At 45.6% G+C, this 24084-nt stretch overlaps 1 protein-coding gene across 3 annotated transcripts in view; it reads right to left on the bottom strand.

Moving 5' to 3' along the window:
- The window catches only part of LOC106571562 (mitogen-activated protein kinase-binding protein 1), a 48325-nt gene that overhangs the window by 4937 nt on the left and 19304 nt on the right, over positions 1-24084 (bottom strand). The window contains exons 14-31 of one of the 3 annotated variants that reach the window (XM_045695869.2): positions 20584-20781; positions 19949-20060; positions 19764-19827; positions 19574-19684; positions 19237-19275; positions 17764-17918; positions 17635-17669; positions 10252-10464; positions 7619-7764; positions 7328-7467; positions 6915-7112; positions 6740-6815; positions 6129-6275; positions 5800-5975; positions 4816-4986; positions 4513-4621; positions 4060-4319; positions 3675-3760 (exon numbers count right to left, since the gene is read on the bottom strand). In XM_045695869.2, coding sequence (XP_045551825.2) covers positions 3675-3760; positions 4060-4319; positions 4513-4621; positions 4816-4986; positions 5800-5975; positions 6129-6275; positions 6740-6815; positions 6915-7112; positions 7328-7467; positions 7619-7764; positions 10252-10464; positions 17635-17669; positions 17764-17918; positions 19237-19275; positions 19574-19684; positions 19764-19827; positions 19949-20060; positions 20584-20781 — 2436 coding nt within the window. Of the gene's footprint in view, positions 1-3674; positions 3761-4059; positions 4320-4512; positions 4622-4815; positions 5497-5799; positions 5976-6128; positions 6276-6739; positions 6816-6914; positions 7113-7327; positions 7468-7618; positions 7765-10251; positions 10465-17634; positions 17670-17763; positions 17919-19236; positions 19276-19573; positions 19685-19763; positions 19828-19948; positions 20061-20583; positions 20782-24084 lie in introns of all 3 variants that reach the window. The other 2 variants (XM_014144748.3, XM_045695868.2) reach the window with 2 other exon arrangements.

Genomic DNA, 24084 nt, shown 5'->3' with positions numbered 1-24084 from the left:
TTGGTGACTATGGTCCCAGCTGCCTTGAGATCATTGACAATATCCTCCCATGTAGATCTGGGCTGATTCCTCACCGTTCTCATGATCATTGCAACTCCACGAGGTGAGATCTTGCATGGAACCCCAGGCCGAGGGATATTGACAGTTCTTTTGTGTTTCTTCCATTTGCGAATAATCGCACCAAATGTTGTCACCTTCTCACCAAGCTGATTGGCGATGGTCTTGTAGCCCATTCCGGCCTTGTGTAGGTCTACGATATTGTCCCTGACATCCTTGGAGAGCTCTTTGGTCTTGGCCATGGTGGAGAGTTTGGAATCTGATTGATTGACTGCTTCTGTGGACAGGTGTCTTTTTTACAGGTAACAAGCTGTGGTTAGGAGCACTCCCTTTAAGAGTGTGCTCCTAATCTCAGCTCATTACCTGTATAAAAGACACCTGGGAGCCAGAAATCTTTCTGATTGAGAGGGGGTCAAATACTTATTACCCTCATAAAAATGCAAATCAATTTATAACATTTTTGACATGCGATTTTCTGGATATTTTTGTTGTTATTCTGTCTCTCACTGTTCAAATAAACCTACCATTAAAATGATAGACTGATCCTTTCTTTGTCAGTGTGCAAACGTACAAAATCAGCAGGGGATCAAATACTTTTTCCCCCCACTGTATAGAAGACAGGCAGGGTGAATTTAGACCGCTGTGCGTCCTATGCAACGAGCTGTTAGCTAATGTGAGCATGAAACCCTCCAAAATGAAAAGGCATCTGGACACCAAGCATCCAAGCCACAAAGATAAGACAGCAGACAAAAAAAAATGTCAATATATGGAGATTCATTGAAGAACGTATGCAAGGTACAAGAAAAGGTACTTCGCGCATCATACCTTGTGGCCCAGCGTATTGCTAAGTGCAAAAAAAGCCCACACCAGCGCAGAGGATCTCATACTCCCTGCTGCGAATGATACGTGCACTGAAATCTTGGGAGAGTCAGTCGCCAACAAACTTAAAACCACACCCCTATCCAATGACACCGTGAGGAGGAGAATCCAGGACATATCTGAGGACATAACGCCAGACATCAGAGCGCATCGGTGCAAATGGTCATTACACACTGCAGCTTTATGAATCCACAGGTGTGGTGGCTAACCATGCAATTCTAATGGTCTATGTCAGACATGTCTGGGATAATAACTTCAAGGAGCAGTTCCTTTTTAGTGCTGATTTGCACACCACTACCACTGCAGAGTCTGTCTTTAACACAATGGATATGTACCTGGGCTTCGTGGGACTGGCCTGGGATGGGTGCGTCGGTGTGACCACTGATGGGGCAGCTATTATGAAGGGAAAGCACTCCGGAGTAGTAAAGCGGATCCTGGAGAGAGCACCGAGTGCGACGTGGAACCCCTGCTTCCTACACAGGAGGCATTGGCAGCGAAGGACATGGTGCCTGAGCTCCACGCCACTCTCCAGGATGTGATCAAGTGTGTCAACTATATCAAAAAGAGTTCCACGAAAAGCAGGTGTTTCCAGACCTTCTAAAGGGATATGGGGAGCGAGCACGAGCAGGTGCTTTATCATGCATAGGTCCGCTGCCTACCTGCCGGATATGTTTGATCATCTGAATTCGCACAATGTGTCAAAGAAAGGGACGGGGGCACAATCGATTTGAACAGAGGGACAAAGTGGATGCCTTCAAGATGAAGCTCACCATTTGGGCAAATCATGTTTCTAAAGGGAGGATTAACATGTTTCTCAATGCTGATTCTGAGATTCAGAATCTGATCAACAAAGCGCACGGCAACACACTGAAAAAACCTGTTAAACAGCATCTTGTTAAGCTGCGGGAAAGTTTTGCGACTACTTCCCGGAGGAGAACAGAAGACAAGACGACTGGATACTGGACCCCTTTCGAGTGGATATGGGAAGCGTCCCGTTGCCAAGCAACGAAGATGATCAGCTGGTGGAGCTGTCATTTTACAAAAGACTGAGCATGCGCTTCCTGGAAATGACACTGCCAAAGTTTGGGTGCAGCTTAGTGGGAGAGTGTCCTGCTCTCGCCTGTCATGCAATCAGAATCATGCTACCGTTCAGCACTACCTATCTGTGTGAAAGGGGCTTCGCTGCTATGGCCATGCTGAAAACTAAAAGCAGAAATAAACTGGACAGCCAGCATGACCTCGAAGTTGGCCTGTCAACCATCACCCCAGACTTCAATAAACTTATCAAACTTAAGAAACACCCCCCATTTTCCCACTGACAAGCCACACACACACGCACACACAATAAATAAACAAACAGGTCAATTAGTTATTGTTCAGTATGTTAATTAATTCTGACATTCATATTATATTTTATTGAACTGGTTAAAAACTTACACCTATAAAAAAAACTTTTGAAGGTTGTGAAACTATTCATACAGTCCATAATATTGGGTAGCGACTCAATTGTCATTGTCAATTTTGGGTCCCCAAGCAAAACCAGTTGAGAACCACTGGTCTACAGTTTTTTTCCCCTCTTGTTGCACATGTAACATGCTGGTAGAAATGAGGTAAAACAGATTTAAGTTTCCCTGCATTAAAGTCCCAAGCCACTAGAAGTACAGCCTCTGGATGAGCATTTTGTTGATCGCTTATGGCTTTATACAACTCGTTGAGTGCGGTCTTAGTTCCAGCATCGGTTTGTGGTGGTAAACAGATAGCTACGAAAAATATAGATGAAAACTCTTGGTAAATAATGTGGTTTACAGCTTATCATGAGATACTCTACCTCAGGCGAGCAAAACCTTGAGACGTCCTTAATATTTGATTTCGCACACCAGCTGTTATTTACAAATAGACACAGACCGCCGCCCCTTGTCTTACCGGAGGCAGCTGTTCTATCTTACCGATGCACAGAAAACCCAGCCAGTTGTATATTATCCATGTTGTCGTTCAGCCACGACTCAGTGAAACGTAAGATATTACAGTTTTTAATGTCCCGTTCGTAGGATAGTCTTGAAGGGAGCTCATCCAGTTTATTCTCCAATGATTTCATGTTGGCCAATAGGACGGATGGAAGAGGTGGGTTACCCACTCGCCGACAAATTCTCACAAGGCACCCAGAACTGCGTCCCCTGTATCGCCGTCTTCTCTTCCTGTGAATGACGGGGATTTGGGCCTGGTCGGGAATCTGGAGTAAATCCTTCGTGTCCGACTCGTTAATGAAAATATCTTTGTCCAGTTTGAGGTGAGTAATCGCTGTTCTGATACCCAGAAGCTCTTTTCGGTCATAAGAAATGGTGGCAGAAACATTATGTACACAATAAACACACACAGTAGCACAATTGGTTAGGAGCCTGTAAAACAGCAGCCATCTCCTCCGGCGCCATTCTTCCGGGACACGGATCTGGACACACATTTGTTTTACAATCCTTGTGGGGACCAAACAATTGATTCCTATTCAAAATCCCATTTTCCCTAACCCATAACCCAACCCTGAACTTAACCCTAACCCTAAATATAACCCTTACCTAACCTTAATTGTAACCCTAGCCCTAATTGTAACCCTAACCCCTAAGTCTAAAATAGCGTTTATCCTGGTGGGGACCGGATAAAAGTCCCCACTTGTTTGAATTTTCCTTGTGAGGACTTCTGGTCCCTACAAGGATAGTAAAACCAAACACACACACCAGACTGACCGTAGTATAGAGCTGGGTGGCTCTCCTCACACTGTTGTGCAGCTCTGCTATAGCCTGTCTACAGATTTCCACAGTGACAGCGGGATCTGTGGTAGAAAACATACATTCTGGTGTCTCATAATCATTGAGGGGCTGAGAGTAGTAAACACAAACAAAAACATGCTACAGTACAACACACACACACACACACCCACACACACACACACACACACACATAATGGGTAGGTACAGAGCTAATACAACACACCCAAAAGGTAACATGTTATGGATGCATTGGTATATGCTTTTAGTCTGTGAAAAATGTGAGTTAGTAAATTCGAGACAAACAGCACATACAAATAGGCAAAAGGAAGGTTTGAAAGCTGAAGGCATTAAGCTGACTCACCATTCAGGCAGCAGTGTTGACAGTAGGAAGGGACAGAAATAGATGGACAAACAGGCCAGAAAGCGCACAGACACTTTTGATGAAGAGAAGGATGAAGCGGAGGTAGAGAGATGGAGTGATGGAGAGGAAGAGTGGCGGTGAGGATGATAGAGGAGCGTCTGCGTTGATTCAGACCTGGCTGGGGGTCAGAGGTCAAGGCGTTGGCCTGGACCGACACTAGAAGGGGCTCTCTGCACACCGCCTCCTCCAAATTTGGAGCACTGAGAATGGAAAGGAAAGGTTTCACGAGGAAACTTTGAGTGTTTGGAATGTATTGTTGTATTAGGGGGCTCCGTCTCAAACGACACCTTAGTCACCAAATATTTTAATACTTTGTTTTCTAGCCAAACATACTGCACTATGAAGAAACGGGTGCCATTTGAGTGTATCCTAAGTAAATAGACTACAGTTTACCTCTCTGAGTGCTTTATAGGAAGTGAGGTAGGTGAGACGGACACCAGCTGGACGTTACCCAGAAGCCCTTGCATCTGGGCCGTAGTCAGGGAGAGGCGTTTACCGAAGGCTGCAAAGACAGACAGCCCCAGGTTGATTAGTATCAATGCCTTACATTAAATTTACTAAACATTCCTTTAATCAACACTTTTCAGTATCTATAACATAATCAATACAATATGTAAAAAATATCTAATTTCATACTTGCATTGTAATGATGTCCTCTAATAACCTTGAAACTTTACAAAAATAATTCTGGCTTACTTTGGTGTTGTTTCCCGAGGGCAAGGTCTCTCGTCGGGGAAACAGTCCAATCAGGTTGAGGTTTGGTCTCCGGGCAGAGGCTGCACCGAGGGCTGAGTGACTGTTTGCTGGGCAGGGGAATGCGGGAGGGCTGGGTGCTCAGGGGCAACGCCAAGCTGGGATTGGGCGAGACTGTCGCACATGGAGGAGAAGGGGAGGGGCCAGGGAGAGGACAGGGAGAAGGGGAAGAGAGAGAAGAGGAGCGGGAACAGAGAGAGTGGGAAGAGGGGAAACAAGGAGAGGAGGAAGTGAGGCGGGGTGGTTCAGCCTCCAGTAGCCCACAAAAAGGCTTCCTGCTCTTGGGGCTGTTAGGTGTGTTTCTACTCCCTCCACTACCATCCTCCAGGCCTTGTGGTGTTAGGGAAGCATGGCAGGACAGTAAGCCCAGATGGAAGCCCTCTGCCAGGGATGCAGAGTGGCTGGTCTTGGCCATGGAGCTGGTGGTGGGACTCATGTAGTCGCAGGGGGATCTGAGCTTGGGGATTTCCGAGGGCAGGCAGGAGACAAGGGGGGGGGGAGGAGAGGTAGAGGAGGGAGAAGGGAGGCAGAAGTGGGCTTTGGAAGGGTGTGTATCGAAGGGGAGGTGCTGGGGGCGAGGGCACATCTCTCCTCTACCACTGGAGGGGTTTAGGGAGCGGGGGACTATGGGGGGTGGGGGCAGGTCCAGGGTCATGGGAAGGGTCATGAGACAGTAGAGAGGATAGAAGAAAAAAAAGAATGCTGCTTACTGTCAATTAGACAACCAATGTAATGTAAACTATTTTTTTAAATGTCACATGTATATAGGTAGACAGGTGTTTACTGACAAGCCATCAAACTTGTTTTGAGATCATGTGGCTTGTGCTGTACTCCCCCTCTGAGGTTAGATTATTAATATGTACAGTATTATAATGTATGTGCTGTACTGTGTGCTGTACTGAACATCAGTGGCACTGAGCAACTCACCCTCTGTGGCCAGGTTCTGTACAGACTGGGTCTTCTGTAGTCCAGCTGCTCTGTCCAGCAGGGTTGGAGCTCTGGCCAGAGGGCTTGACATCCTCCACAGATGAGCCCCAAGAGGCCTCTTCTTCTGGGGATGGGAACGCAGCACGGTGCCCCTTTCTGGAGCACACACCTCCAGTCTGACACAGGGAGGGAAGCTTCATCAATCAATCAATCAATCAATCAATCAATCAATCAAATCACATTTTTCACAAATATATGATAAAATAATATTTTTACTTGCAAATATTTCTCACAAATGACTTAGTCCCCCCCTCTCTAAAGCTACTCACTTTGTCCCCTCCTGCCCTCTCGCAGGGGTCATGGGCCTCTCCCCGTCTTCGTGGCCCTTCCCCTGGCCCCCCTCCATCAGTGGCCTCACTTTGGACACCAAGGGCCCCTGCTCCCTCTCATGGGCATTGGAAAACAGAGGGGTTCTCCTGCAGAGAGGACATCACCTGGTTACAGTGTACAGTCCTGTACTAGACAGGGTGAAAGCAACTCTAGACAATTAAAAAAAAGTTTTGTTGGTGTTGCGTACATGTGAAAGTATAAATGGGCTTCCATATGCATGTGTGTAAAAGTCTTTAGGATCCCTGGTAGGGATCACAGACTTAGGAGATTTTTGTTCTATGATCTAAATCAGTTAATATACCTTTTTGAGCATTTAGAAGCATTTATGGAATCAAAACAAGCACTTAAAGGTTTCCTAATTCATGAAGGTGATGTTGACTGACTGATATTACCGTATAAAATCAACGCAGACCTCATTTTCGCCTTTTATCCCAAAACCCCATTCTTTCCCCATTCATTTACCCCATAGGAATGGCCAACGAACCAGAGGTAGAAAATGCTAACTCATTTAGTTTTTTTTTTATGACTACAAGCTAGCGAGCTCTATTACCTGTTGTAGGAGCCTCTGGCCAGGAATCGCGCTGACATACTGATGCTGGGAGCTCTGCTGCGCTCTTCTGGGGAGGCTGATAATTACAGTCAAATCATTGTAATGTGTACCTGTACAACAGTTTATGGGTGGAATGTCACCTTCATGTGCAAAGTTGGAATGTGTCCTCTCTTACCCATATTGCTGGGCTCAGCCAGTGTTTCAAAGTGGTGTCTGAGGAAGGCCTGATGGTGACTGTCTTCTAGAGGGTCAGAGACTTTCCTCATCGCCTCATCCATACTAGACACTTCCATCTTCCTCTCCTCCTCCTCTTCCTCCTCCAGGTCAGAACTGTCCTCATCTGAGCTTAGAGGCTCTGCTGTGCCCTCAGAGTCTGGGAGGAGAAGTCAAAGGATGTATGTTATGTTATGTTATGTTATGTTATGTTATGTTATGTTATGTTATGTTATGTTATGTTATGTTATGTTATGTTATGTTATGTTATGTTATGTTATGTTATGTTATGTTATGTTATGTTATGTTATGTTATGTTATGTTATGTTATGTTATGTTATGTTATGTTATGTTATGTTATGTATGTATTCTTACCACCATGATCCGGGTCAGGAGTAAGCTCTCTACTCCCATAGCCCACAGAACAGGCACTGTCTGGGCTCTGGCTGTCCTGGCACTCCGGCCCACGGTTCCCCCTACTCAGGCTGCAGGGCGACTCCTTCACCAGGTAATCACTGAGAGAGGGGGGGATAGGGGAGAAAGAAGGAATGAACAGTGAGAAGACAAAAAGAAGAGAGAGACAGAAAGTTGATAGATAAAGAGAAACATGAAAGGAAAAATTGAAGGTCGAAGTGGTGTGTGTGTGTGTGTCTAAACATAGTGTACCTGCCCCGTCGTCTGGCAGCGTAATCGCTACCCTCGGGGTACAGCACACGTCCATCAGACCCCTGGGAGCCCAGGTCAGAGTCAGGGTTGGGGTTAGGGGTCAGCCAGGCAGCATAGTGACGTCTCTTAACCCGCTCCTCCAAGTCCTGCTTATACCACAGAACAGAGGAGAATTAGGGTTGGAGAAAACCAAATTCAAGTCCATCTACGTAGCTGTCTATAATCTTTTACTAATCTATTAGCTATCGGTCAGGGATGGGCAACTTTGATGGGGGTGGGGGGCAACCAAATATCTGCCTGCCTACCCACGTCCATACCCCCCCAACCCCCACATTGCGAGCAAAACATTTTAGTGGCCCCACTCTTGACAGATATTCTACACATTTTGCCATGGGGCGGAGAGAAGATTTAAAAAATGTCTAACTAATTTACTGAAATTCTACTCATTTTGCCATGGGGTGGAGAGGAAAACGAGCTGTTTTACAGCTAACTTCCTGCAATTCTACACATTTTACCATAGGGTGGAGAGAAATGTTTGCAGTTTTTAATATGATATCTGAGCAAAAATGGAGGAAAACTAAACTTCCGGAGGACCTATCATCCTTTTACTCCCTCCTCTCTACCTTCTCTTCCTTTGTATCCCCTGCTAAAGCCACTTTAAATGTCAAGCGTCTGCTTCTAACTCTTTTCCACCTTCTCCTCCCTCCTTAATCTTCCACCCCCTCCCTCTCTGTGGAAGACTTTGTTAACCACACTGAAAAAAAGGTTGAAGATATCCACTACTCATTCACTAAGCCTATTGAGTCCACTGGTCTCACACAGAGAACTACCCTAAGGCTGGACCTCTTTCTCCCCTCTCTATCCAGTCGACTTGTGAGGTCTGGCTGCCCAACAACCTGCAGGCTCGAACCCATTCCCTACTCCGTTCTCCAGACCATCTCTGGAGACCTTCTCCCATTCTTCACTTCCCTCATCAACTCATCCCTGACCACTGGCTGCATCACCTCTGACTTCAAAATGGCCCGAGTTACTCCCCTCCTCAAGAAACCAACACATTTAACGTCAAAAACCATAGACCTGTATACCTTCTTTCTTGTCTTTCCAAAACACTTGAGGGTTCTGTCTCTGATCAACTTCATCGTTGTCTCTCTCAGAACGATCTTCTTGACCCTAACCAGTAAGGCTTCAAGACCGGTCACTCAACCGAGACTGCTCTTCTCTGTGTCACGTAGGCTCTCCACACTGCCAAAACTGACTCTCTCTCCTCATCCTCCTAGATCTAGTCGCTGCCTTTGACACCGTGAACCATCAGATCCTCTCCACCCTCTCAGGGCTGGGCGTCTCAGGCTCCGCACACACTTGGATTGCATCCTACCTGGCAGGTCGCTCCTACCAGGTGATGTGGAGAGGATCTGTGTCTGCACCAGGTACTCTCACTACTGGTGTCCCCCCGGGCTCAGTTCTAGGCCCTCTCCTCTTGTCTCGATTCACCAAGGCATATCCTGACATGGTCCCTCCTATCATTGCTATGTGGATGACACTCAACTACTTTTCTCCTTCCCCCTTATGACACCCAGGTGGCAACATGCATCTCTGCGTGCCTGGCAAATATCTCAACTTGGATGGAGACCCACCACCTCAAGCTAAACCTCGACAAGACGGAACTGCTCTTCCTCCTGGGGGAGGATGGCCTGCTCAAAGACCTCTCCATCATGGTTGACAACTCCACAGTGTCCCCCTCCCAGAGTGCAAAGAACCCTGGTGTGACCCTGGACAACACCCTGTCGTCTTCTGAAAACATCAAAGCAGTGATCCACTCCTGCAGGTTCATGCTCTATAACATCCGTAGAGTATGACCCTACCTCACACAGGAAGCGGCACAGGTCCTAATCCAGGCACTTGTCATCTCCCGTCTGGACTACCGCAACTCGCTGTTGGCTATGCTCAAACCCTACACCCCAACCCAAGCACTCATTCTGCCACCTCAGGTCTCTTGGCCCTCCCACTCTTGGCCACCTCCAAACTCTTCTCTATCCTGGCACCCCAATGGTGGAACCAGCTTACCCTTGAAGCTAGGACAGCAGAGTCCCTGCCCATCTTCTGAAAACATCAAAAACTCTACCTCTTCAAACAGCACCCCCCCCCCAAAGAAAAATAAACAAAAATAAACATTTACCAGCATTTACACCCCCCCCCCCCCAGCTCTGACTGTACTGACTGCTACGTTATCAAGGAAAAATGTACTTTCTATGCTCTGGATAAGAGCGTCTGCTAAATTACGTAAATGTAAATCTGAGTGAGACTGCATAACAAAATCAGACCATGATAAAAAAATAGCTGGCCATGAAACTAACTTTTGCTGACATGGGCTAATTGACTATCAGTGACTAACAACAAGAGAAAAACTGCTGATGCATGACCAAATTTCAAAATTGCACCTTGTTTATTTTACTATTCTAACTCGCAACAGTAAGTTCAAAACCTGGAATGAGTCCATCAGAGGGTCTGCCAGTTGTGGCGTGCCAGTTGCCCATCCCTGCTACAGATAACCACTATAACCCCCTCGCTCTCTTTCTCCCCCCCCCCCCCCCCCCCATCTCACTCTCTCCCAGTCTCTCCCCCTCTCTACTTACCGAGGCCCCTTGCAGGCTGGAGGTGCTCCCTGCGTCGCTCGCTTTGAGACGGGAGGCAGGGCCTTTCTTGTGAGAGGAGCCGGTGATGGAGAAGGCCTCTAGCTGTCTCAGGTCCAGCATAGACTTGACCATGAGTTCCAGAGAACCCATACGACAGGACCAGCGACGCCGGGGCCGACTGGAGGGCTCAGGGGCCAGAGGGCTGTCTAGGGCCTGGAGAGGAGAGTGGAGGGAGGTGGAAGACAGAAAGAGAGAGCGAGCGAGCGGAAGGAAGGAAGGAAGGTACACTCCACTATGTATTTATTTGGTCAGTGAAGCTGTCACTGAATGTTGAATTTGGCTCTGTACTCCAGCATTTTGGATTCTAGATCAGATTTCTTTGAGGGTATATTCATACATATCCATTTTACCGTTTAGAAATGAATGCACTTTATGCATCTAGTCCCACCATTTGAAGTTGTCATAAGTATTTGAACAAAAATAAAATGTCAAAAGTTTAGTATTTGGTCCCATAATCCAAGCACACACACAGTTGAAGTTGGAAGTTTACATACACTTAGGTTGGAGTCATTAAAACTAGGTTTTCAACCACTCCACAAATTTCTTGTTAACAAACTATGGTTTTGGCAAGTGGGTTAGGACATCTACTTTGTGCATGATACAAGTAATTTTTCTAACAATTGTTTACAGACAGATTATTTCACTTATAATTCACTGTATCACAATTCCAGGGGGTCAGACGTTTACATACACTAAGTTGACTGCCTTTAAACAGCTTGGAAAATTCCAGAAAATGGTGTCATGGCTTTAGAAGCTTCTGATAGGATAATTGACATCATTTGAGTCAATTGGAGGTGTACCTGTGGATGTATTTCAAGGCCTACCTTCAAACTCAGTGCCTCTTTGCTTGACATCATTGGAAAATGATAGAATAATTTGTATGTTTAAGATAATGACTAAAGTATTCCACCCTGAAACCATATAATTGTATGAAATGTGTTAAGAGTCATAATTCAATAATGTGTGTGACTAGGCCATTGTGTTAATATTTCACAATATGAGCTGGGTATAGTTGAGACATTCAAGGACAACTGAACTGTCGACTTGTGATAACGTTGAAACTAATAACTGGAAAGAGGCCTCCCCACCCTAGGGAGGAGAAAAACTGTTAGAAATGGCTAGGCTTGCAGAAGATGATGAAACATGTTGCAGAAGTGTGATAAACAATGTATGTGAACTTTGGAAAAATACAGCCCACCTAAAGAGAGGTGGAGTTTCTACTGATGTGAGTTCATTTGTGTGTGTGTGTGTGTGTTCTCCTTTTGAAGTCAGAGCACTCTCTGAATAAAGTATTGATCCATTGCAGAATCTGAGACTTAGTTTAATTCTTTATTAACCGGAGATTTACGACCTCTGGGAAATAGACAAAGCATGAGTGAAAGTTGAGTTCAACCATTGAGATAGCAAAATTCTCGTGACAGAAATCAAAATAAAAGAAACAGTACGCAAGTATAAACACCATGCGACCACGCAGCCGTCATACCGCTCAGGAAGGAGACGCATTCTGTCTCCTAGAGATGAATGTACTTTGGTGCGAAAAGTGCAAATCAATCCCAGAAATATGGCAAAGGACCTTGTGAAGATGCTGGAGGAAACAGGTACAAAAGTATCTATATCCACAGTAAAACGAGTCCTATATCGACATAACCTGAAAGGCCACTCAGCAAGGAAGAAGCCACTGCTCCAAAACCGGCATAAAAAAGCCAGACTATGGTATGCAACTGCATATGGGGAAAAATACCGTACTTTAAAAAAATGTCTTCTGGTCTGATGAAACAAAAATAGAACTGTTTGGCCATAATGACCATCGTTATGTTTGGAGGAAAAAGGGGGAGGCTTGCAAGGCGAATAACACCATTCCAACAGTGAAGCATGGGGGTAGCAGCATCATGTTGTGGGGTGCTTGCTGCAGGAGGGACTGGTGCACTTCACAAAATAGATGGCATCATGAGGATGGAAAATCATGTGGATATATTGAAGCAACATCTCAAGACATCAGTCAGGAAGTTAAAGCTTGGTCGCAAGTGGGTCTTCCAAATGGACAATGACCCCAAGCATACTTCCAAAGTTGCGGCAAAATGGCTTAAGGACAACAAAGTCAAGGTATTGGAGTGGCCATCACAAAGCCCTGACCTCAATCCTATAGCAAATTTGTGGGCAGAACTGAAAAAGCAAGCAAGGAGGCCTATAAACCTGACTCAGTTACACCAGCTCTGTCAGGAGGAATGGGACAAATTGACAACTTATTGTGAGAAGCTTGTGGAAGGCTACCCGAAACATTTGACCCAAGTTTAAATTGTTTAAGGCAATGCTCCCAAATACTAATTGAGTGTATGTGAACTTCTCACTCACTGGGAATGTGATGAAATAAATAAAAGCTGAAATAAATCACTCTACTATTATTCTGACATTTCACATTCTTAAAATAAAGTGGTGATCCTAACTGACTTAAGACAGGGAATCTTTACTAGGATTAAATGTCAGGAATTCTGAAAAACTGAGTTTAAATGTATTTTGCTAAGTTGTATGTAAACTTCCGACTTCAACTGTAACTACATGATGCTTGTGACTCTACAAACTTATTGGATGCAGTTTGTTTTGGTTGTGTTTTGATTATGTTGTGCCCAACAGAAACGAATGGTAAATAATGTATTGTGTCATTTTGAAATAACCTTATTGTAAATAAGAATAGAACACTTCAACATTCATGTGGATGCTACCATAATTACAGATAATCATGAATGAATCGTGAATAATGATGATTGCGAAAGATTACAGATGCACAAAGATCATGCCCCCAAAATATGCTAACGTCTCATCATTACCAATAACAGTCGAGGTTAGCATTTTTTGGGGGGGTATGATATTTATACCTCTGTAACTTTCTCACTCATCATTATTCACGATTCATTGATGATTATCCGTAATCATGGAAGCGTTCACATTCAATTAATGTAGAAGTTTTATTTTTTATTTACTATGTAACTCCAAAATGACACAATACATTATTTACCATTCATTTCTATTGGGCACAACATAATCCAAAACACAACCAAAACAAACTGAAAATGCATCCAACAAGTTTGTAGAGTCACAAGCTTGATGTAGTCATTGTGTGCTAGGAATATGGGACCAAATACTCAATGTTGACTAAATGTAATACACGACAAGTGAATTTTTCCAAATATTCATGACACCTTCAAATGGGGGGACTACCCAGCTAACACATTTGGTTCGTTGGAATTTGTGGGAACGTACGTTTTTGGTTTTTCATTAGTTCTGGGAATTAAGTTTCCTGATCGGTGAAACTGAACGTTTTTTAAACATTCTGAGTTGGAAGTAAAGAAAAATGTACTATGGTTCCTTAGAAGTTTTCCTGGGAGGTTTTATTAACACTCTGAGAACAGAAATTATAGGTTATTTGGAGGTTTATGAATAACTTCCTCAAAACTTCCACTGAATGTTTCAATAAGATTTTTAATAACATTGTTAGCTTGTTTTGGGCTAACATTTTTTTAAACTCCAAACACATGGAAATTATATTCCTTAATCATCCATAAAAAATTATGTTATGTGACACTGCATTAGTCAAATTCAAACCTATAATCTTCTGTTCTCTATCCATAAAATTAGTCCACTGCACCACCAGGATGGAGCTAGCATGCCATGTTTTTTGAACTCATACAAAGCTGATCATCTATTCAAACCCCATTTAAAAGGAAACAAGCCCTTATTAAGATCAGGTGTGGCCAATTAGTGGGCGTGGCCAAAACACCTGCACATACTTAACAAGATAGAGGATAGGGAGAGTTTTGTTGATGCTGAGAACGGAATGTATATGTTTTTACACAACGGGTGGGTCTAATCCTGAATGCTGATTGGTTAAAACTGCATTCTAGCCAGTGTCTATTACACAAGTTACCACCAGCTAAATCTATGATGTTAAAATGCCTATTTACACTGTTCCATCTGACTGCGCAATCCACTGTCTCATCAGCCCAGCCAGGCAAGTTATAAACTTGATCTCCACTATAAAAAGCATCTAGACATTAGCACACAGAGATTTGTATAAACCTTGCTGTCTGTCTCTCCAACATTTGCAATATTGTTTCAATATTGAAATTCGATCTTGAGCTGTCCCATAGTAATGAACGAGTCGGTACGAGAGACAGGCAGGGAGCGTTTCTCAGCCAGTCGAACTCATGAATCAGCTTGCATAATTTATGGATATATATACAAAGAAATGTCAATTGAAAAAAGGTAAAACTAAACAAAGTGCAGCTACTGTAGTTTGCGGTCTTTCCAGATTCCGTTTGAAGTGATTATGTTAGCTGTGTTATTGGCTAGCTCCTCTGAACCAATGTCCTGATGACTGAGCACATTTTCTATGCCAGGTGAAATCACGCCTCATTAGCTCATTGTTATGGATGTATCCAAATAAATGTCACTAGAAAACAGCTTAACCTGTTAGGGCTAGGGGGCAGTATTGACACGGCTGGATAAAAAACGTACCCGATTTAATCTGGTTACTACTCCTGCCCAGTAACTAGAATATGCATATAATTATTGGCTTTGGATAGAAAACACTCCAAAGTTTCTAAAACTGTTTGAATGGTGTCTGTGAGTATAACAGAACTCAAATGGCAGGTCAAAACCTGAGAAGATTCTGTACAGGAAGTACCCTGTCTGACCATTTCTTGGCCTTCTTTGCCATCTCTATCCATTACAAAGGATCTCTGCTGTTACGTGACACTTCCTACGGCTGCCATAGGCTCTCAGAAGGCGGCAAAAAGCTGAATCGTGGCTTTGCAGGCTCTGGCTGAAAAAAAGTAGCGCGTTTGGGTAGTGGCTGGTTACAGTACTGTGAGACTCAGGCTCGTGCCCGCGTCGACCGAAAGCTTTGTTTTCTTTCCTCTGTTTACCTAAACGGAGATTCCCGGTCGGAATATTATCGCTTTTTTACGAGAAAAATGGCATAAAAATGGATTTTAAACAGCGGTTGACATGCTTCGAAGTACGGTAATGGAATATTTTGAATTTTTTGTCACGAATTGCGCCATGCTCGTAACCCAGATTTACCATTTCGGATAGTGTCTGGAACGCACAAACAAAACGCCGCTATTTGGATATAACGATGGATTATTTTGGACCAAACCAACATTTGTTATTGAAGTAGCAGTCCTGGGAGTGCATTCTGACGAAGACAACAAAGGTAATCAAACTTTTGTAATAGTAAATCTGACTTTGGTCAGGGCTAAACTTGGTCGGTGTCCAAATGGCTAGTCGTGATGGCTGGGCTATCTACTGAGAATATTGCAAAATGTGCTTTCACCGAAAAGCTATTTTAAAATCGGACACCTCGATTGCACAAAGGAGTTCTGTATCTATAATTCTTAAAATAATTGTTATGTTTTTTGTGAACGTTTATCGTGAGTAATTTAGTAAATTGTTAGTAAATTCCCCGGAAGTTTGCGGGGGTATGCTAGTTCTGAACGTCACATGCTAATGTAAAAAGCTGTTTTTTGATATAAATATGAACTTGATTGAACAAAACATGCATGTATTGTATAACATAATGTCCTAGGATTGTCATCTGATGAAGATCAAAGGTTAGTGCTGCATTTAGCTGTCTTCTGGGTTTATGTGACATTATATGCTAGCTTGAAAAATGGGTGTCTGATTATTTCTGGCTGGGTACTCTGCTGACATAATCTAATGTTTTGTTTTCGTTGTAAAGCCTTTTTGAAATCGGACAGTGTGGTTAGATTAACGAGAGTCTTGTCTTTAAAATGCTGTAAAATAGTCATATGTTTGAGAAACTGAAGTAATAGGATTTTTAAGGTTTTCAAAATCGCGCCACAGGCTTCGCTAACATTTTACTAAATTACTCACGATAAACGTTCACAAAAAGCATAACAATTATTTTAAGAATTATAGATACAGACCTCTATGCACTCGATATGTCCGATTTTAAAATAGCTTTTTGGTGAAAGCACATTTTGCAATATTCTAAGTACATAGCCCAGGCATCACGGGCTAGCTATTTAGACACCCGGCAAGTTTAGCACTCACCATAATCATATTTACTATTATAAAAGTTTGATTACCTTTTGTTGTCTTCGTCAGAATGCACTCCCAGGACTGCTACTTCAATAACAAATGTTGGTTTGGTCCAAAATAATCCATCGTTATATCCGAATAGCGGCGTTGTGTTCGTGCGTCCCAGACACTATCTGAAATGGTAAATCAGGGTCGCGCGCATGGCGCAATTCGTGACAAAAAAAATCTAAATATTCCATTACCGTACTTCGAGGCATGTCAACCGCTGTTTAAAATCCATTTTTATGCCATTTTTCTCGTAAAAAAGCGATAATATTCCGACCGGGAATGTCCATTTAGCTAAACTGAGGAAAGTAAACAAAGCTTTCGGTCGACGCGGGCACGCGCCTGAGTCTCACAGTACTGTAACCAGCCACTACCCAAACGCGCTACTTTGTTTCAGCCAGAGCCTGCAAAGCCACGATTCAGCTTTTTGCCGCCTTCTGAGACCCTATGGCAGCCGTAGGAAGTGTCACGGGACAGCTAAGATCCTCACTCTTCAATAAACAGAGACAAGAAGAACGACACCTTGTCAGACAGGCCACTTCCTGCCTGAAACCTTGTCATGTTTTTGCCTGCCAAATGAGTTCTGTTATACTCACAGACACCATTCAAACAGTTTTAGAAACTTTAGGGTGTTTTCTATCCATATGTAATAAGTATATGCATATTCTAGTTACTGGGTAGGAGTGGTAACCAGATTAAATCGGGTACGTTTTTTATCCAGCCGTGTCAATACTGCCCCCTATCCTAAACAGGTTAAAGTAATGACATACCAAGAAAATTATGTTTTTTGTCAAGTTCCTTAAATGTGCTGAGAATGTTCCAAAGCCAAGGAACTACCCTGCACCATTCCCAGAAAGTTGTGGGAAGGTTGTATGAAAAATAACCATAGTTCAACCACGCGCTCACCAAGCTCTAAGAAACATATGGTTCTCAGAACATTATGTGCTAGCTGGGTAGGAACATATTTGTTTTATAGTTTAGAAATAAAAACACTATGTATGAAAGTGTGCTCAAATAAAATTACATTCTGGACTGTTGCCTCAATTTGAATTATAAAACAATTGATCTCAAATGCTGGAGTATAGAGCCAAAATAAGGAAATTAGTGTCACTGTCCAAATAAATATGTAGGGAGTGTAGGAAAGAGAGTAGCATGACCAGCAGAGGGCAGAATGGAGCAACCTCCGTGTGTGTGTGTAACTACAACAGTTCAACAAACCTTAGATTCCCAGTCCTGTCCTTCATCCGAGGCACCTATAATAGACAAGAATGCAGTATTTAATGTAGAGCCACTATAGGTAGAAGTTGCCCAAATGTTACATCCAGATGTGACGACTCTGTTCTGTACCTGCGTCGTCGTCATGGCTACTCCCTGAGGAGGTGTTACTGTTTACTGTGATCTGTTCCAGGTCACAGGGATCGTCCCTCTCCTCTGGCTCCTCCACCTCACGGTCACTCTCTGATGACATCAGACCAAGATCCGGTGCACTGTACACCTCACGGCTATACCACACACAACAACAACGAGACAGTAGGATTGGGCGATATGGCCAAAATATAATATCATTATATTTTAATATTTTGGGATGGTATGACGGTATTTGATGTTTTTGAATAACAAAAGTAAAAAATGTGCTTCATGAGTAGTGTGTGACACTAGTATGGCAACACATACATTAAGAAATTTCAAGAAATGTTAATGGCGCATTCTTCATTCTGATTCAGTCAACATTCTTTTAGCATTTTCATCAATGTATGCATTTCCTGCACTCATTTGAGATCATTTCCACCCTTCCACGTAGGGCTGCATGATATGGACAAAACATATAGGCCTTATTTTTTGACCAAATATTGCAATTACGATTTGACTTGCGATTTAGATCAAAACACTTGGGTGAGCTGTTGGAATCATGGGAATATAATGACTATTCTAATTCTATAGATAGAATATAATAGTGGGCACTTTGAGTACAGTTTTATTTGACATGACAACAAATAAAAAAAGCCAGGGCGGAGTTATTGTGACAGGGTAGGAACCAAAGTGTTGGCCAGTGCTTCCTAATCTTTTAGCAACTGTCACGTATACGCCATCTCCGGCCTCTAGGTAAGCATCAGGGAGTGTTTTGTTTTTTGTGTAAATAACGTCGGGTCCGGGAGCCACTACAGGCCAGGCTCCCCTGCCTCCGCCAGCTAGTCAGGCTCTCATGCCTCCGCCAGATCGCCAGGCTCCCATGTGCTCGTCAGGCTCCCCCTGCCTCAGCCGGTCTGTCAGGTTCCCATGCCCCAGCCAGCTCGACAGGTTCTCGCGCCTCACCCAGCGTGACAGGTTCCCGCGCCTTAGCGGGGGTGACCAGTCCGTTCATCTCCTTCGTCGGCATCCTGCGGCTGGAGCCACTCGTCGGGGAGGGGGTACTGTCACGTATACTCCCTCTCCGGCCTCTAGGTCATCAGGCTGCTGATTATCCCGCACACCTGTCACCATCGTCAAGCGCACCAGCGCCTCATAACACTCACTCCCTGTACTTGCATCCCGACTCTCAGAGCACTCGTTACAGCAACGTTAAATGTTTTCTCTTAGCAGTTTCATGTAGCTAACATATTCATGCGGAGGTGACATGGCGTCAAATTCAAGATACAATAACAATTTGAACAGTTTGCTACTACACTGGATAAAGAAGCGGAAAGAGCGTGGAGATGTGGAAATGGACAGCGAGGGAGAAGGAAAGGAGCTGAGTGTAGAGGGAAGCAGTGTGGTGAGGAAGAGTGGCATCAAGTACAAAAATAAATGTAACCTGACGAGAGGAGAGTGAAGATGAATTACCTGCGGTGGCTCCTTGAGTGACAGGGAGCGGGGCTTAGTCTGTGAGGAAAGCGGAATGGAGAGAGGGAGAGAGACGACTCAAGTAGCGGACTAAACTATAATAACGGACTCTACACGTGGCATGGTAGCGTATCCCATTTAACAAACCAAACATTGAAATACAGTCTTAGAAGGTAAAACCCAAATCGGTCCGTGCAGCAATACTGGTATATAGTCAGATATGGTATACCACCCAGCCCTAGGAGACTGTGAAATGTCTGTCCAGTCCTCTAGCCCATACTCCTTGGTTTCTTGTGGAAACTGTTACCCTACTGCTTATACCCATCCAATCCTTTACCTGAGTGTGGCGGTGGAGCAGGGTGGTGTGGGGGAGGTTCGTCTGAGTTGGGAAAGACGTTCTCTCATACTCATGGTCAGCTCTGGAGCCAGACGCCACACGAAGATACAGCTGGAATAGACAACAGGCCATCAGACAGACACAGACACAAACAGACAGACTCACACACACACCAGGGCAGGGGTCATACCTGTCCCCAGACACAGAGATCAGATGTTTACAGTCGTTGGTGAACTTTATCCCAGTCACTATCTCTGAGAACAGGAAAAGAATGAATCAGCTGGCTGGTAGGTTGTTTTGATACTCTCTGTGTGTGTGTGTGTGTGTGTGTGTGTGTGTGTGTGTGTGTGTGTACAGTATGTCATGGTCTGTTACCAGAGTGTCCAAACATGGTAGCCACACACACTCCAGAGCGGAAGTCAAAGATGCTGATGTTCTTATCAGAGCAGCTGGTAGCAACGTACTGACCAGACGGATCAGTCTGCACCTGCATGGGGAAAAACACAACAAAACAGGTTGAAACTAGTGGTGGGCACCAATATCGACAATTCAAACGATATCGATATGAGCCAGGCATATCGTGATATCGGTTTATCCTTGCTTTAAATTACAATGTAAGAGCATACGTGACTTTCTGCAGGCACAAAATCATCTCACCGGCTCTCAAATTAGCATAGCTAACTGCCTGCTGATGGGCCATCAACAGACTTCCCATTGTACTCAAACTGGGTTGGTAGGTTAAGCCCACAGAACATTCACACCTGTGACCTGGCCCAATGGGCAAGCAAGTTGTCTGAATGTCACAAATCCGTGGAAGTGAAGTCCACACAGTTGCAATGTTATTTAGTCAAACCAAAATGACATCGATACAGATATGATGCCATATCAGTGCCCATCTCTAGTTGAAACGTCGTATCTATCACAAGCTTCATAAAGACCTTCTTTGGGGAGTGGCAACACATTTTTTTAATCTGTTTTTGACAGAGTTTTAGAGTTGAATGATACTAAACCTTAAGCAGGCTGCCATCCTCAGTCTGTGAACCCTTGTAGAATGTCTTCTGTTTCCCATTGCTGATGTTGAAGATCCTGATGCATCGGTCCTGGCAGCCCACAGCAGCGTACTTACAGCTGGGCTCGACATCCATGTCATACAGAGTGGTCTTTCTCACCACGTGGTGAGAACGCCTGAACTCTGTACCTCCGGCTGTCTGGGGGGGAGAGAACAACAACAACATCTTTACCTCCGTCTGTCTGAGGGGGGAGAGAACAAACCTCTGTACCTCCGGCTGTCTGAGGGGGGAGAGAACAAACCTCTGTACCTCCGGCTGTCTGGGGGGGGAGAGAACAACAACAACATCTTTACTTCCGTCTGTTTGAGGGGGGAGAGAACAACAACAACATCTTTACCTCCGTCTGTCTGAGGGGGGAGAGAACAAACCTCTGTACCTCCGTCTGTCTGAGGGGGGAGAGAACAAACCTCTGTACCTCCGGCTGTCTGGGGGGGGAGAGAACAACAACAACATCTTTACCTCCGTCTGTCTGAGGGGGGAGAGAACAAACCTCTGTACCTCCGGCTGTCTGGGGGGGGAGAGAACAACAACAACATCTTTACCTCCGGCTGTCTGGGGGGGGAGAGAACAACAACAACCTCTGTACCTCCGGCTGTCTGGGGGGGGAGAGAACAACAACAACCTCTGTACCTCCGGCTGTCTGGGGGGGGAGAGAACAACAACAACATCTTTACCTCCGTCTGTCTGAGGGGGGAGAGAACAACAACAACATCTTTACCTCCGTCTGTCTGAGGGGGGAGAGAACAAACCTCTGTACCTCCGTCTGTCTGAGGGGGGAGAGAACAAACCTCTGTACCTCCGTCTGTCTGAGGGGGGAGAGAACAACAACAACCTCTGTACCTCCGTCTGTCTGAGGGGGGAGAGAACAACAACAACCTCTGTACCTCCGTCTGTCTGAGGGGGGAGAGAACAACAACAACCTCTATACCTCCGTCTGTCTGAGGGGGGGAGAGAACAAACCTCTGTACCTCCGTCTGTCTGAGGGGGGAGAGAACAACAACAACCTCTGTACCTCCGTCTGTCTGAGGGGGGAGAGAACAACAACAACCTCTGTACCTCCGTCTGTCTGAGGGGGGAGAGAACAACAACAACCTCTGTACCTCCGTCTGTCTGAGGGGGGAGAGAACAACAACAACCTCTATACCTCCGTCTGTCTGAGGGGGGGAGAGAACAAACCTCTGTACCTCCGTCTGTCTGAGGGGGGAGAGAACAACAACAACCTCTGTACCTCCGTCTGTCTGAGGGGGGAGAGAACAAACCTCTGTACCTCCGTCTGTCTGAGGGGGGAGAGAACAAACCTCTATACCTCCGCTGTCTGAGGGGGGAGAGAACAAACCTCTATACCTCCGTCTGTCTGAGGGGGGAGAGAACAAACCTCTGTACCTCCGTCTGTCTGAGGGGGGGGAGAACAACAACAACCTCTGTACCTCCGTCTGTCTGAGGGGGGAGAGAACAAACCTCTGTACCTCCGTCTGTCTGAGGGGGGAGAGAACAAACCTCTGTACCTCCGTCTGTCTGAGGGGGGAGAGAACAAACCTCTGTACCTCCGTCTGTCTGAGGGGGGAGAGAACAACAACAACCTCTGTACTTCCTTCTGTCTGAGGGGGGAGAGAACAAACCTCTATACCTCCGGCTGTCTGGGGGGGGAGAGAACAACAACAACATCTTTACCTCCGTCTGTCTGAGGGGGGAGAGAACAAACCTCTGTACCTCCGGCTGTCTGGGGGGGGAGAGAACAACAACAACATCTTTACCTCCGGCTGTCTGGGGGGGGAGAGAACAACAACAACCTCTGTACCTCCGGCTGTCTGGGGGGGGAGAGAACAACAACAACCTCTGTACCTCCGGCTGTCTGGGGGGGGAGAGAACAACAACAACATCTTTACCTCCGTCTGTCTGAGGGGGGAGAGAACAACAACAACATCTTTACCTCCGTCTGTCTGAGGGGGGAGAGAACAAACCTCTGTACCTCCGTCTGTCTGAGGGGGGAGAGAACAAACCTCTGTACCTCCGTCTGTCTGAGGGGGGAGAGAACAAACCTCTGTACCTCCGTCTGTCTGAGGGGGGAGAGAACAACAACAACATCTTTACCTCCGTCTGTCTGAGGGGGGAGAGAACAAACCTCTGTACCTCCGTCTGTCTGAGGGGGGAGAGAACAAACCTCTGTACCTCCGTCTGTCTGAGGGGGGAGAGCAACAACACCTCTGTACCTCCGTCTGTCTGAGGGGGGAGAGAACAACACCTCTGTACCTCCGTCTGTCTGAGGGGGGAGAGAACAAACCTCTGTACCTCCGTCTGTCTGAGGGGGGAGAGAACAAACCTCTGTACCTCCGTCTGTCTGAGGGGGGAGAGAACAACACCTCTGTACCTCCGTCTGTCTGAGGGGGGAGAGAACAAACCTCTATACCTCCGTCTGTCTGAGGGGGGAGAGAACAAACCTCTATACCTCCGTCTGTCTGAGGGGGGAGAGAACAAACCTCTGTACCTCCGTCTGTCTGAGGGGGGGGAGAACAACAACAACCTCTGTACCTCCGTCTGTCTGAGGGGGGAGAGAACAAACCTCTGTACCTCCGTCTGTCTGAGGGGGGAGAGAACAAACCTCTGTACCTCCGTCTGTCTGAGGGGGGAGAGAACAAACCTCTGTACCTCCGTCTGTCTGAGGGGGGAGAGAACAACAACAACCTCTGTACCTCCGTCTGTCTGAGGGGGGAGAGAACAAACCTCTGTACCTCCGTCTGTCTGAGGGGGGAGAGAACAAACCTCTGTACCTCCGTCTGTCTGAGGGGGGAGAGAACGAGAACAAACCTCTGTACCTCCGTCTGTCTGAGGGGGGAGAGAACAACAACAACCTCTATACCTCCGTCTGTCTGAGGGGGGAGAGAACAAACCTCTGTACCTCCGTCTGTCTGAGGGGGGAGAGAAAAACAACAACCTCTATACCTCCGTCTGTCTGAGGGGGGAGAGAACAAACCTCTGTACCTCCGTCTGTCTGAGGGGGGAGAGAACAAACCTCTGTACCTCCGTCTGTCTGAGGGGGGAGAGAACAAACCTCTGTACCTCCGTCTGTCTGAGGGGGGAGAGAACAAACCTCTGTACCTCCGTCTGTCTGAGGGGGGAGAGAACAAACCTCTGTACCTCCGTCTGTCTGAGGGGGGAGAGAACAAACCTCTGTACCTCCGTCTGTCTGAGGGGGGAGAGAACAAACCTCTGTACCTCCGTCTGTCTGAGGGGGGAGAGAACAACAACAACCTTTGTACCTCCGTCTGTCTGAGGGGGGAGAGAACAAACCTCTGTACCTCCGTCTGTCTGAGGGGGGAGAGAACAAACCTCTGTACCTCCGTCTGTCTGGGGGGGGAGAGAACAAACCTCTGTACCTCCGTCTGTCTGAGGGGGGAGAGAACAAACCTCTGTACCTCCGTCTGTCTGAGGGGGGAGAGAACA

The sequence above is a fragment of the Salmo salar genome, chromosome 15 (assembly GCF_965601325.2).
Source record: "Salmo salar chromosome 15, fSalSal1, whole genome shotgun sequence".
NCBI classification, from domain to species: domain Eukaryota; kingdom Metazoa; phylum Chordata; class Actinopteri; order Salmoniformes; family Salmonidae; genus Salmo; species Salmo salar.
This window is presented reverse-complemented; position numbering and strand designations above follow the sequence as displayed.